This window comes from Fonsecaea erecta, assembly GCF_001651985.1.
Source record: "Fonsecaea erecta strain CBS 125763 chromosome Unknown Scaff8, whole genome shotgun sequence".
In the NCBI taxonomy this organism is placed as follows: domain Eukaryota; kingdom Fungi; phylum Ascomycota; class Eurotiomycetes; order Chaetothyriales; family Herpotrichiellaceae; genus Fonsecaea; species Fonsecaea erecta.
Window position 1 is genome coordinate 977,591 of NW_017387251.1, and position 13,884 is coordinate 991,474.

The following is a 13,884-nucleotide window of genomic DNA, read 5'->3' on the forward strand; positions in this document are numbered from 1 at the left end:
GTTGGTGTGGAGTGTGGAGATGGCGGTGGTGTCGGCGAGTTGCAGACAGATCTGAGCCGTTGTGATGGCGGAGATACAGGAGCTCGAAGCACGGGGTTGTGATGAATATGGGGAATGTCGAATGCTTATGGAGCCCATGTCCGTGTGTGTCTGTTTGCGGCCACGAAGAGCCAAAGGGTCCACGGGAAAGGGGAGAAGGGGAGAAGGGGAGAAAGGGAGAAAGAAGGACGGACATCAATACCAACCAGGCACACACACACGCACACACACACACACCAAACGATACAAATACCTCCACACCATCGGCCAAGAAATGACGGCGAAGCGCGGATGCTGGATAAGGGATGGATACGGACAGGAATAGGGAGCACATGGCAGAGACAGCAACGGCAGAGGCAGTAACGAAGCAGAAGCGACATGAGGTCGAGTTCACCCTATCTATTCTTTCCACGGCCTGGGCCAGACCAGGAACAGCGAGCAGCACATGGCATCGACGACGACGAAAACGGCACGCCATACGTTAAACCTCAACGGGCAGCTTGCGTGAGACAGACAGACACCAGGGACCGGACTTTCATCTTACATTTCATTCCACTTCATTTCATTCCCCGTCGACGACCACTGGGCCCTGCTGAGGGGAACGAATGAGTCGTCGACAGTTTGGATGATCGAGGGAAGGGTGGAGGGGAGGGGAGGGGCCAGAACTTGGGTCGGGTGGATGATGATGGCTGCTACATGAATGAGGCCCTCGGCTGGCTGAAGGCTGGGTGACGAGAATACGACGTGATGTGTACAAGACCTATCGAATCGAATCGCAGGGCTGATAATGATTACGTATCTACGGGAAAGTAATATATGGGAAGGAACGGAATGGATGAATGGATGGACATTTTGGAGTCTCTCTCTCTCCCTCAGTCACTTCCTCTCTCTGTATATACATACATACATACACAATGCAATTCTTTCCGTCGTGCTCGAGAGGGAAAACAAAGGACCTCCCAAAGAAGGGAAGAATAGAAAGAAAGAAAGAAAGAGAAACCACTCGAGAATATCGAATCCATCCACCATCTTACTTAGATAGGTCGGCCTCTTTTCTGTCGTGTTTCCTACAGCGCATTGCATTGCTTTTTCCCCCCCTTCTCTCTCTCAAATCCTTTTTTAGGCTTTTCGCTTCCCTTCCCCTTTTCTTCTTGCCTGGCCTTTCCTTGCTTCCTTTCCTTTCTTTGACACTGTGTGTGTGTGTGTGTGTGTGTGTCATGTCTCTCAAAAAAACACAGAAAGCAGTGCGAGTGCGGTGCAGTTAATAGAATTGTTGCTCGTTCCGCTTGGATAGATCCCATGACCCCCGTAAATGCGCGGGATAGCGAGCTCAACAGAGCGAGCTCGCGAGTGCAACCAGCTGGTGTGGTGAAGAGAAAGGCCGCGTACGAGACGTCTACACTCGGAGAAGCATGCCTCGTCACCTCTTGTTGCTTCCTGCCGAGTGCATGCTGGCCCGGTACTCGGCAGGGGTGACTGCGTCTTTCCAGTCTACTCTCAATACCTCAGGTCGAAGTGAGCAACTCGCTACCGAGCCATTTCACCCTCTAACATATCCGCATAAATTTCCAGCGCACTGCCAATCATGTCCACGATTGCCCAGCTCGTATTGCCCTTGAACGTCTTGCTCCACACCCTTACCACCGCCACACTCAACTCCCGCATCTTCTGAGTATCGTCCAGCAGCTCCCTCGACTCGTTCAAGACAGTATGGTCATTTGCATCTCCGTTTAGCGGGACGGTCATTTCCGTTTCATCAAGGAGAGATCGGACCCAGAGCAGGAGCTTCCTTTCGTGCTCGGTGACTGGAGCGTCGCCAGAGCTCTTCAGGTTGGACAGGACATAGAGCCATTTGCTGAGGAGGAAGGCGCATTCCAGACTGCACAACGAATGTTGAATTGACCAGAAGAAGGTTTGTGTGCGTGCAACGAAGTCGATCCCCAGTCGGACAGGAATGGAAAGCGCATGTGCAGAGTGTAGGAGAGCCGGCGTCAGCCGAGGGTCGCGGCGGATGTCGGGCGTGTTAAACAGAGCTGTGGCAATCTGTGTGGCATCGCGAGTCTCGAGATGGCGAAGTGGACCCATGTCGACATGGAGACGAATGTATGCAAGACCCAAGAGTGCGGTCGAGGTGAAGGCAACGGGCCCGTTGGGGTTTTGAGGATCCAGACTGGATTCAGGCGCGCGTTTCCAACCTGCTTTCCACGACGAGAGACCCATATCGAGGACGGTAATGTCTTCCATACGCAGACTGGACCCTGCCACGCCGGGCCAAGCCAGCGAGAGTTGTCGTGCAAAGAAGATCTGCTGAATGAGCGCGTGGACGAGGATGTAATTGCCCAGTGGGGAGATAGGAGTCACAGTGGATTGGTTCTGCTTGCTGAATAACCGTGAGAAGGCTGTTTGGAAGGGCATTTGCGGTGCGGCGTTGGCTTGTCGCAGTTTCTTCCACTGTTCGGCGCTGGTGGCTTTCCACTCGTTGGCAGGGTCGGGTAAGTTGAGCTTGATTTCCGAGTTGAGGATCAGCGGAGGTACATTCCACGTAATAGAATGCAGATTGAAGAAGCAGTAGACGATCAGCTTGGTTCGCTTCTCGCCCTCGATCTGGATCCAATCCTCCCAAGTCAGTTCCTCCGGTGACTGCATGATTTCCGGACTGGTCAGGCCAGCCTCTCGCACAAGCCGTGCTAGAATGCTTTGAAATGCCAGAGCCTCACGCAGCAGCTCGGTGTGCCTCTCCCACGTGGCAAAGGCCGTCAGCAGCAGGAGCGCTTGTATTGAGTCCATCTGCTCTTTGCTATCGGCGGGAAGTGCGTCTTCGGGCGAAATCTGCTGGAATGGACTGCTCGAGTGACTCTGGTTTGTGAACCCTCCTCCTGGCGACTGGGCCATGGACCCTGTCCGAGGTCTGTTCCACAAGTGGGTTGTCGAGGACTCATCGCGGCGCCTGATCTGTTCCAACACAACAGCTTTAGCGGCATAGAACAGTTCTATCCCTCGGCTATTCTCAAAGCGATACTGCGCCCCCACCGCGGCCAGCGCCAGAACAAGCTCAGGAGCACTGCCTGCGACCTGTAGACTTGGCACATGGATGAAGGGAAGATGTTCGTGGAAACCATTGACATAACCCGCAAGATATCTCGAGAGTGAATGCCTTGATGGAGGGATAAAACCTTTGGGCATGACATTGTCGAATGCGGCCAGTTTAGAGGCAAACATCGATCGATCTGAGTCCGAGACATCCCAGGTTGTCCTGATCACTTTGGCCTCGGCTTCTTCGACCGTACTTCGTGGAGGGTCTGGCCGAGTGAAGTCAGAATCTTTGGATTCTGGTTGAAGGGACGGCAGTCTTGATCCAAATCGCGAAAATGTACTTGTCTCTTCTTGAAGAATGCCAAGTTTGCTATCGGCGGGATGCTCACCGTTCAATTGAGGCCTTGATATGTTCAAGTGGTCGCCTCTCAACTCGGCCGGGGAGTTGTAATGATCAACCTGATCATGGCCAAACATGTTGGCGTACCATTCGGATGAGAGACCCACACTATCGAGGAAGACAGTGAAGTCTTGCATCGGATCCCCAAGGTCGGGAGGCTCAAACATCGGAGTCGACTGCCCATATCCTTCGGTCAGCATTCGAGGCTGATACGGCCCTTCTGTGGCCGCCGGCATTATCTGTTGCAAGGGCTCGTTGAGCTGCTCTTGCGTGACTTGCGGCAGACCGGACATGTAGTGATCCTGTCCACTAGAGGCGACATGGCTCGCGGCGTGAGAGAGCAGGTTCAGGTCGTAGCCCCAGGATGGATCGAGCGATGTCGCGTGGATAACAGACGACTGGTGCCCAGACATTCCGTCCACCGAACTGATGCCATTTGTCGGTTGCATGAGCTGCGGATCCAGCATGTCCATCATCCCTCTCCCCTCGTGCGCAGCCTGAGGTGACAGCAAGGCGTGATTCTGTTGTGGCGCGATATCCATCGGGTCGGAATGGTCCGAAGGTCCATGCGGCACCTGCGCCCGGGCTGCGGCCTCTTTTGCGGCGTTGGCATTTTGAATATGGTGTTTGTGTGACTTGCGTGTGGTATGCTGCTCTTCCTCGCCCGGGTGGACGAGTCTCTCGTGACGCACCAGTAGGTCACTGCGCGCAAAGGTCTTGGTGCAAATCTCGCAGACGAAGGGCTTCTCTTTCGTGTGGGTGCGAATGTGCCGTTGCAGGTGTTCCTGTTCGCGACCAGTTTTCTCATCAGTCCTCTGTCCCTCTGCGGTCCGACGGACAATCCATCTCAATGCGAGCTAGAGGTGGGCAGATGGGGGATGACTTACTAGCCGAGCAAAGAGTCGCTGGCAGTGCGGGCACGGCAGCGTCTTGGTCTTGTTGCCCGACTGCTTTCTTTTGACTCTGCCACCGCCGCCAGTTGACTGTGTTGAGTCCATAGCTGCTTGAAGCCTCGTCTCTTTCTGGGCTCTGATGCTAGGTGTGGAGATGGGAGCCCCTCATGGAGAGAGAGGGGAAGATGAAGTCGGCCGGGAGACGACTTTGGTGGAAAGCGGAGAAGCGAACTCGAGCTGCCAGCCACCGTGGGAAGAAGTTCGACCGCAAAATACCCATGCAGAAACGGGTTAGCATCACGGAAAAACTCTATTATCCGGGATGTGTCTTGGCGTATCCCGGCTATACGCCGTGATTTACCGGTCATGTTCGGCAATGGCCGTGCAGGACCAAGGACTCGGTAGGCTATAGCATACTGTTCAAGCTTTCCGTCCAAGTGCTGGTAAAGCTGACGTCGGTTGTGATATACACGTCTTCTCTATTCACGAAAGCGGCAGGATGCCCGGGTACACAAGGGAATGAATGATACATAACAGACACGCAACATCTGGGCTCATCTAGTAAATCCAACACACCGAATTCCTTCGACGACAGTCGTGACTCCATCGAGGTCTTGAAAGGAAGTTCGTAAATTTTGTACAACAAACTCGAACCAGGATGCTCTTAAAGTGCAGCGAATCCTGGACCGCTATCTGTGCAAATATGAGTCCTTGAGACTCCATGCCGGGCAGGGGCCATATGGTTGCCTGGGTCAGATCACTTCTTCTCCTTTGGTGCAAGCATCAGCTCGGGTCGGACGTATTTGTCAAAGTCCTCCTCTGAAAGAGCCTTCAATTCCATCGCCGACTGTTTCAATGTCAAGCCCTTCTTGTGCGCATTCTTCGCCACCTTGGAGGCCATGTCATAACCGATGACAGGGTTGAGGCAGGTGACAAGCATGAGACTAAGCAGAAGTAAGTAACCGCACCGTGTAAACTTGTCAAGGGGAAACTTGAAGACGTACCTTTCGTGGAGAAGTGTGGCGATTCTCTTCTCGTCTGCCTTCAGACCATCAACCAGATGCTCGACAAATCCATTCATGGCATCAGACAAAATCCTGGTGCTGTGAAGGAGATTTCGGATCAACAGGGGCTTGAAGACGTTCAGCTCGAATTGACCGTTCATGCCACCAATGGTAGCAGCGGTATGATTTCCCATGACCTGGGCAGCAACCATAGTCATAGCCTCGCACTGAGTGGGATTGACCTTTCCAGGCATAATGCTGCTGCCAGGTTCGTTCTCCGGGAGGACCAACTCTCCCAGACCACAGCGAGGTCCCGAGCCAAGGTATCTGATATCCTGCGCGATCTTGAAAAGACTGCAAGCAAGGGTGTTCAATGTTCCCGAGGCTTCCACGATGCTGTCGTGGGCAGCTAGAACCTCGAATTTATTAGGAGCGGTCACAAATTCTGTCCCGGTCATTTTGGTGACCTCTTCAGCAATCCCTTCCGCGAAGCCCTTGAAGGTGTTGAGACCAGTGCCAACCGCGGTACCACCCTGGGCCAGCTGTCGTAGATGAGGGAGAGATGCTTGGATCCTCTCAAGGTTTCGATCGAGCTGGGCGACGTAGCCGCTGAACTCCTGACCAAGTGTCAACGGTGTAGCATCTTGCAAATGTGTCCTGCCAATCTTGATGATCTTGTCGAATGCTTCCACCTTCTTCTGGAGTGCCTCCCTCAGGTTCTTGAGGGCAGGAATGAGTCTCTGTTCAAAGTCAAGAACAGCTGCAATGTGCATGACGGTAGGGAAGGAGTCGTTAGAGCTGGCAGACATATTGACGTGATCGTTGGGGTGTACAGGCTTCTTGCTGCCCATTTGTCCTCCCAGAATCTCGATGGCACGGTTTGAGATGACCTCATTTGCGTTCATATTGGACTGCGTGCCAGACCCTGTTTGCCAGACGACGAGCGGGAAGTGGTCGATCAGCTTCAGGGAAGCGACTTCGGCGGCAGCTTGCTGGATCGCCTCTCCAATCTTGGGATCTGCCTCTGAGTCAACGGTACGGTTCGCTGCGGGCTTATCGGGAGGGCATACCAAGGCCATATTTCATGTTCACAGTCGCAGCCGCCCCCTTCAAGATGCCAAAGGCTCGCACCACACCTTCCGGCATTCGATCTTGAGGCTGATTGATCTTGAAATTTCCCAGAGATCTTTGCGTCTGAGCACCCCAGTACTTGTCTGAGGGGACCTCAATGGGTCCGAAGGCATCCGTTTCGGTCCTCGTAGATGCAGACATCCTTGCTGTGCTGCTGAACGCGCGGTAACAGTGGGAGGAAGCTCGAGGGGATATGGAAGTTCTTCTTTGTGAAGTCTGGGAGAGGGAGGAAGAGAAGTTTCGTTGGGAAGCAGCTCTCAAGCAACTACTCCGCACAGCACCGCAGGGAAAGAGCTTGGTTACTGATGCTGAGGGTTTTGTAGCAACAGAAACCCGCCCCAGCATTTTGCCGTATGTAACAACGAGATGCTCGAAGAGAGGAAGGTCACTCCAGTTGAGGCAGAGAGGCTCTATCGGCTCTGTTATGCAATGTGATCTAATATATTTGCCAATCGAAAAAAAAGTGCACCACAATCGACCCGTCTGCTCGTCTTCCCGGAAGCAGCACTACGGAAGGTAGGAAGCCATTGGCTGGGCAATCGTCGGCGCGGCGGTCACTGGCGGATGTCGACGTCTCAACGGAAGAGTACCCAAAACAGAGAGCATCGGGAAATCTCGCCATGGCGCCGCGCAGAGACATCTCCATGTCCTAATTATCCCGATCATGCGCTCAATTATGCACTTGCTCGCTTGTTCCAACTGCGGATCGTTATAATTACTGATGTAGTCTCGCCGCTATCTATGCAAGATCATCCCAACTCAAGCAGACGCCCTTTTGCGCAGCCGCTCACAGTAAGACCGGGTATCTTTCTGAAAATCCAAACATAAAACACAGAACGCCGCAAGGTTCTACCGAAGTCTCTCGGCGATCAAGCAGTGCCATCAACAGTCTTGGGAGCCTGGCCAATCATGAAGTCCTTAGCTTTCGCCATCTTGACCAGGAAGCTGGGGAGCTTGAAGCCGAAGGCGATACCAACGCCTCCTTGAGAGCCAATAGGAACGAATTGCATGTCGCTGGTGATTTTCTTGTAGATTTTGCTGGTGCGAGGACCACCTTTTGAAAACTTGTCAGCTGAAATCGATAGAGGGGGAGAGAGGGCAGGTTCACTTACCTTTGCCTTGAAGATCCAACTTGATGCTTTCCAAGAGTGCTGGTGCGGCGAATTTGACGTCGAGGATGGAGCCATCCGAGTAGCTCGCGACGGTTCCGATGCAGTAAACGCCAGTGACACCGGGAACATCCAGACGGAGTGTGTGGGGGTCGGTCTTGACCCTTTGCTTGTCATCCAACCACTCCTGAGGAACAAACTTGCTGTTTGGCTTGTCACCAGTGGCCTCGATATAGACATCGACAGTTTTGGTTTCTCCGTTGCTCAACTTCAACACCTCCTTTCCCCCTTCCGTGGTGTGCTCGACAACTCGAACATTGTCGTTGATAACCTTGACGCCCATCTTCTCGAGCCGAGACTGGGCATCTTGGCCCATCTTCTTGTTGTGGAGTCTGGAGAGCAGCGAGGTAGTTCCAGACAAAATGGTGATTTCCTTCTTCCTTCCGTACACTTCCCCCAACTCGCCGGCGGTCTCTACACCCGCAGCACCTCCACCAGCGATCAGGATGGATTCTGCACTGGGGATTTTCTTGTGAATCTCGCTGATGGCGGCCTTCAGAGACTCAGAGCCGTCTGAGATGGACCACAGGTTGCTTGCAAAGCTGGTACCGGAGGCAATAACGAGGGAATCGTAGTGGATGGCGTCCGAGGTGCTGGTGTGAACAGTCCGGCTCGAAGGGTCAATCGAGGTGACATAAGCTTTAATGAACTGGTATTGCTCTTTCGAGTAGGCCTTGAACCCGGGAGGAATGGGGATGAGGGCTTTGTCGAGCGGCAAAGATTTCGGGTTTCCGATGAGTCGAGGGGCCCCAATCTTCCAGTAGAATTCGTCGCTGGGGGAAATCTGAACGATCTTGTAGGCTTTTTTCTCACCAGTGGACACTTGTGGAAGGACGGTCTTCAGGAGGCCATGGGCAACACTGAGTCCAGCGAAGGACGCGCCGATGATGACGATGGTGTGAGTAGACATGGCGTCGGTTGAGGACGGTTAACGGGGTCGTCGAGGAGGGATGACAAGGTGAGGAGGTGCTCGACAGGGAGGACAGGCTGGACGGCGATTGATAAATATTCTAAAAATGTTAGTCGCCCGGTCCAGAGAAGCGCAGGTCGGACCTTGTCTGAGACGGCGGTGGAGTCAGGGGTTTGTTGAAGGCTGAGTGGTGCAATTGCGCCCCGGGCTGAATGCGTGATGGGATGTAAGACGACAGTTTACCAGCGATTGACGGCCGCCGGGGGGACGCCTTGATCTTCGTATATGTACACACCCTCTACCAGGTCGACTCCCGGCGGATTTCCATCCATCATATCATCGGCTGACAAAATCTCGGGGCCGTGGGCTGGCACAGTTTGGCAATTTTGCAATTTTAGCCATTGGCTTTATCTCACACACCAAACAATCCACGCGTGGTTTGGCAAGACGCGATCATCGGGGCCGAGCGTCCGTCTGATTGGCCACTGGCCATGGCCCGTTCCCCAACCTGGCGGAGGCTTTTGACTTGGCTTTTGTCTTCTGCGGGTTTAAAGCACGTGAAACTGTCTCTCGGGCGAGTGATGATGTGCTTAGTGCCCGGTCTAGCACAATGGGAATGTCGTCCGCCTCCGGGATTACAATCCACCGTGGAAGATCCCAAGGCTCTCGGTCGAGAGAAAAGTTGTCGGTTTGTAAAGCATCGTGGACGGCACATGTTTGGCTGGGGCCTGTTTCGTGCGAGAGAAATCATGGGCTCGTTCATGGTGTCACTTCAAGCTCTCTACAGGCCCGGTAGGACAGCATACCGCCCACAGAATCTGCTGGGACTGCCGAGGTTTGCGATGATTTGGATCAGGAAACACTAGTTGGGTATTGGGTTGATAGAGCAACGCACCCCACCTTTGAAGAAGAGCATTGACCAGTCCCGACAATAGCAGGCCAACACTAGAAGAGTACCGAGCATGTTATCCGATACTAGTAGGATCCTTTTCATTTTATAGACGAAGAGTCTCCTATATGATTACTTGGTACAGCAGGCACGTAACAATGAAAGCTTTGGAAAATAAGGAATTTTTGTTGATGCTCCTGATGCTCCACAATGTGCTCCTCCAGCTTAAAAATACACGAATAATTCGGTTTGGGTATCAATCGTACGACATCATCAGGCTCCTCCCTCCGTCACCGTCCTTCTCACACATGCTTCACAGGTCCTGTGCTTCCTTCCTTCATGGGTGCGGAACCCAGGCAAAGCTTCGGCGCAAGGAGCCAAACCTATCCTTCTTGGCGATTGTAGCTTCTGCGGCAGTCTCAGCCTCGACGCTTTCTCGTGGCTGCTCAACGGGAGCCGGGGTGGCGGAGGTTCCCTCAGTCTCGGCGGCAGCCGTAGCAGCAGGAGCCTCGACTTCAGGAGCAGCAACAGAATTCTTCCGGGACTCGAGGCCTTCAGTGACGACGCTGTGGCGTCTGGTGGACTTGCTCTCGCGACGTCCGTCACGAGTAAAGTGTTTGCGGTAGAATTCCGAATGCTTGATGAGCCATGGCTCAAGCCAGGACTCAGCGGCGTAAGGGCGGTTGCCAGTGCCCGCGGGCTGGTCCATAAGCACTTGTCCGTTGAATGCTTCGGCCATTGTGACTGTTAAGTCTACGCTTCGTTGGTGTTTTAAAAATTCGGGTTGTAGAGAATTGAGCTGTGGAGGGCGAATTTGGTGTGTGGGACCGCTTCTTTTATGGACTCGTGTGAGGATCGAACTCGATCGAGTTGTGGAATGCTGGAATATCAGGCCTCTCAGGCGAACAACGCCCCTCTACTTATGCACTCACGCTGACGGCCATCGAACACGAACTCACCTACTAGAATCATCGCAATGACGTCTTTACCCCTCTGGTGCACAGTCAAATGGCGCACTTACTTCAGCCGGGAACGTTTCTGTTGCCGCGACACCTCAGATAGAGAGTCTGGGGAAACGTCAGCATCCTAGGGAAGGGACCAGTCGGATTACCACGAACATCCATGTATGAGGCTGGGTGGCAAGGCTGCGGCCGTAGGGCTCGTCTATTTGTCGCGGGTTGGTGCATGGGTCATAAGCGCAGCGGAAGCGGTCGGAACGGTCAAGGCTGCATTGGATGCCCAGCTTATGCGATGTGGTGCCACGCGACACATTACGACTGAGAGCTAAATCACGCAGCCCTCGGTTGCCCAATTGTCCATCTCTTTTTGTGGCTGGCTTTTCGCTGCTGTTGTATATTATTGCCTATTGTTGTTTGCGGTCAAAGGCTCACGGCGTTGTGAAGATCGGCTCGAACCAGGACGCGTAGTGCCTCGCAGACTTTCATCTTCAACACAAGATTGTGGTTGCTGCCGTCAGCAAGTCTGGCGCAATCCGTGGGGTGTGGATATTGGAGAAACTAGGCATCAGCATAAAAGTCGCGCACCGTCAGTCATCTCTGGGTTGAGTCATGCTGTTTTGGGGGATGAGGAAGTTCTACAGAACGAGGCTCAAGTAAAAATAATGCCTCTCTGACGTCACTCGAACATGTGTCCTATCTCACGCTTTACCTGTTTAGGAACTGCACAACTTTTCACTCGCCTCGAGTCGGTTGCCAGTCTTCCACACCTTCTTCACACCTCTATCAGGCCTATTGTGGTTCCTTGTCGACTTCTTATTTGCCGGGCGAGTCTGCGTTGGGTGTCCCTTTTTGCCTGAATTTTTGCAGATGTCGGACAATGGCGCCGTTTTCCAGGGAGATGAGCCCCTCCTCAGGACAACTGGTCTTGTGCTTGTCGTGAATACACCAAAGGGTAGGTTGCAATGGGAAGTCATTTAAACGTGGCTTGGCCCCTCGTGTAAGTGTATCACGAGATTCCTTCCCCGTATCAACCTCCACAGCCCCGGTTCCATGTAAGCCAAGGTCTTCGGAGGACAGTGCTGGTCCACCCTGACCGCCCAAAAAGCCACTTTGAGTTGACCCTGACATATCTGCATCTTCATGTTCTTAGGTCGAGGCGTCTTCGCGACTCAGGATATTTCACGCGGTACCGTAGTGGAGGTCAGCCCGGTACTAGTATTCACCGAGGATGAGGTTGAGAAACACACACAATACACATGCCTGCAGCACTACACCTAGTAAGTTTTGATCCTCGAGCTTTGCAAGGCTAATCTTGTCGCCTATGCGCCGATGTTTTAATTCCCGGCTCATGTGCTGCTCCACGGGATACTTATTGGGCTGATCCTGTTACAGTTATTGGCCATCTGCATCAGGCCGGACCATGACCCAAGCCCTGGCGTTGGGACTCGGATCCATGTTCAACCACTCGACGCGAGATCAGAACGTGGGCTGGAAACGCAACACCGAGACCGAGGTTATCGTCTACACGGCACTGCGTGATATCAAGGCCGGAGAGGAACTGTGTATCTCGTACGGTAGCGTGCGGCTCTGGTTCGAGGATGTCGACGCCAACGCCGAGGCTGACGAAATAGGAGTTGATGAAAATGACACCGGTGGAGAGACGTTGGCCGAGTTGGAGTTGAGTGGGTTGGGTAAGATGGATCTCTAGCACTCAACCCAATCACCGTCAAAGAGCAGGGGCGCCTGAGTTACGCCTGAAAACTGCGCTGGTGGTGGCATACTGCACAACCGTGAAAGGTGCACACCGACCAACACTGCAAAAGATACGGCCACGCGCCACCAGCTACGCGCCACCAGCTATCTCTCGACGGCCCCAACCTACCAAGGGGCCGATAGGCGACAGTCTCCAAGCGAATCTCAGAGAGGGTTTTCTGGCAGAAACCATGAACGACACATATCCGTCCAGCCCAATTACCACAGCCAACTGGCGAGATGAAGCAGAGAACCACATGGGAATGATCTTGTCCCTCCGCCCCTCTTAGAATGAAGTCGCCTAGGAAATCCCTATTGGAGGATCCGCCTGATTCAGATCGGACGAAATATCCCTAACGTTATCTCTTGGTTTGCCCGGCGGCCAATATTCCCTCCGCGTGGCCCGTGGCCCGCTTTATGACAATTTGCTGTCACCGGTTCCGGCTATTCGTCCACTTGTACCTATGCGCAGGGCTGGCCAAGACAACGGCACATCGCCAAACGGTCTTGGAGGTCGGGCGCTGTTATTATGTGACTCTTCAGATATCTGCCCTCGGAGTAATGGAGCCGACTCTACCAGAAGAACAACACCAAAGCACCCCACAACCAATGCACCTGCGATATATAACTCGTACAGTAGACAAAAATCTCGAAGTTCCTCGGCAATGCCTCTTCAAGAGCCCGTGGTGGGACACGGCTATCCAGCGAGCCAGTTCATGTTAGTTCCCACAGGGGGACCACCTCTGATTACTTAACAGATCAACTCCTAATAGTAGCTTCAGTCTAGCAGCTCTGGCACATACAGAATCGTCACTATATGCACAATGATATACTATAGGCCTCATTTCTCTTTCTTTTCTTTCCGACAAATTGTTCTGTTCTATCTTCGGTCTCTTGCCATCCCTCTGTCCCTACAAGCTGGCTGGACCACTGCTTCGCGCTCCCCTACTTGGCCCAGTTCTCTTTCTGGACGCTCGCTATTCCCGTCCCGATGAATCCAGTAAAAGGAACCAACCCATGGCCCGCTATAGCCAGGCCCAACCCACGGATCCAACGAGAGAGCATGGCTGTTCGACGAGTGCGTATGTGAGGGAGCAATATCGACTTCGAGGGTCTCCTGCCTGGTTCTTCTCTTTCTCCCTCCCTTTTCTCGCACGAGTCTCAAGCCCCGACTTCCCCCCACCAAAAAAAAACAACCGACAGACGGGACTTGAGTCGGATACGCACGCATGCGAACCCCTGGACCCACGAGAGCACGAAACGGAAGGCACATAAGCCAGCCCAGCCCGAAAGACCAACAAACCCCGTCTACCCATCGATCTGCTGCTCAACAATGCTGCCTGCCTACCCCCTTGCGAATGCGAGTACGAAGGGACCCCCTTTCGCAGCACCGAGGATACATAATAATATGGTTTCCGGTCTTTCCGCTTTTGGGGGGCAGGTCACCGGACCGCACCAGTCGGGACGACATGCCCTCGGGCTAGGCCTCGTTCTACCGTCTTGGACAAAGTACATACAGTACTCGGTCTGTATTGTGTACCAACGGTTAACCCAGCCAGTCAGTCAGCTAGGTGGCCTGGGTCTAGGCCCTATCTCGATCGATCGATGGGGAGCAAGCGAAACGAAAGCATAACGGTTGCTCGTTTCGGCTGCTCCTAGGATGGAAATATGTATTCCCACTTTCCCCCTCCTACCTGCCTTAGCC

General features: G+C 53.5%; 5 protein-coding genes across 5 annotated transcripts; 1 reads left to right on the forward strand and 4 right to left on the reverse strand.

The window, feature by feature from the left end:
* Nucleotides 1-1,566: 1,566 nt before the first annotated feature.
* Nucleotides 1,567-4,470, reverse strand: AYL99_09026 (hypothetical protein; the record flags this gene model as incomplete). The annotated part of the gene is made up of 2 exons (XM_018840534.1): nt 1,567-4,257; nt 4,360-4,470. 2 exons carry the CDS (start codon nt 4,468-4,470, stop codon nt 1,567-1,569), a joined length of 2,802 nt encoding a protein of 933 aa, XP_018690281.1.
* Nucleotides 4,471-5,122: 652 nt separating this feature from the next.
* Nucleotides 5,123-6,641, reverse strand: AYL99_09027 (fumarate hydratase, class II; the record flags this gene model as incomplete). Its single annotated transcript, XM_018840535.1, has 3 exons — nt 5,123-5,309; nt 5,370-6,387; nt 6,440-6,641. 3 exons carry the CDS (start codon nt 6,639-6,641, stop codon nt 5,123-5,125), a joined length of 1,407 nt encoding a protein of 468 aa, XP_018690282.1.
* A 728-nt stretch (nt 6,642-7,369) lies between these two features.
* AYL99_09028 (hypothetical protein) lies at nt 7,370-8,579 on the reverse strand (the record flags this gene model as incomplete). Its single annotated transcript, XM_018840536.1, has 2 exons — nt 7,370-7,554; nt 7,613-8,579. 2 exons carry the CDS (start codon nt 8,577-8,579, stop codon nt 7,370-7,372), a joined length of 1,152 nt encoding a protein of 383 aa, XP_018690283.1.
* A 1,226-nt stretch (nt 8,580-9,805) lies between these two features.
* On the reverse strand, nt 9,806-10,207 carry AYL99_09029 (hypothetical protein; the record flags this gene model as incomplete). The annotated part of the gene is made up of 1 exon (XM_018840537.1): nt 9,806-10,207. The coding sequence occupies one exon, from the start codon at nt 10,205-10,207 to the stop codon at nt 9,806-9,808; it is 402 nt and encodes a 133-aa protein (XP_018690284.1).
* Nucleotides 10,208-11,847: 1,640 nt separating this feature from the next.
* On the forward strand, nt 11,848-12,469 carry AYL99_09030 (hypothetical protein; the record flags this gene model as incomplete). The annotated part of the gene is made up of 2 exons (XM_018840538.1): nt 11,848-12,109; nt 12,165-12,469. The coding sequence occupies 2 exons, from the start codon at nt 11,848-11,850 to the stop codon at nt 12,467-12,469; spliced, it is 567 nt and encodes a 188-aa protein (XP_018690285.1).
* Between the last annotated feature and the right edge of the window lie 1,415 nt (nt 12,470-13,884).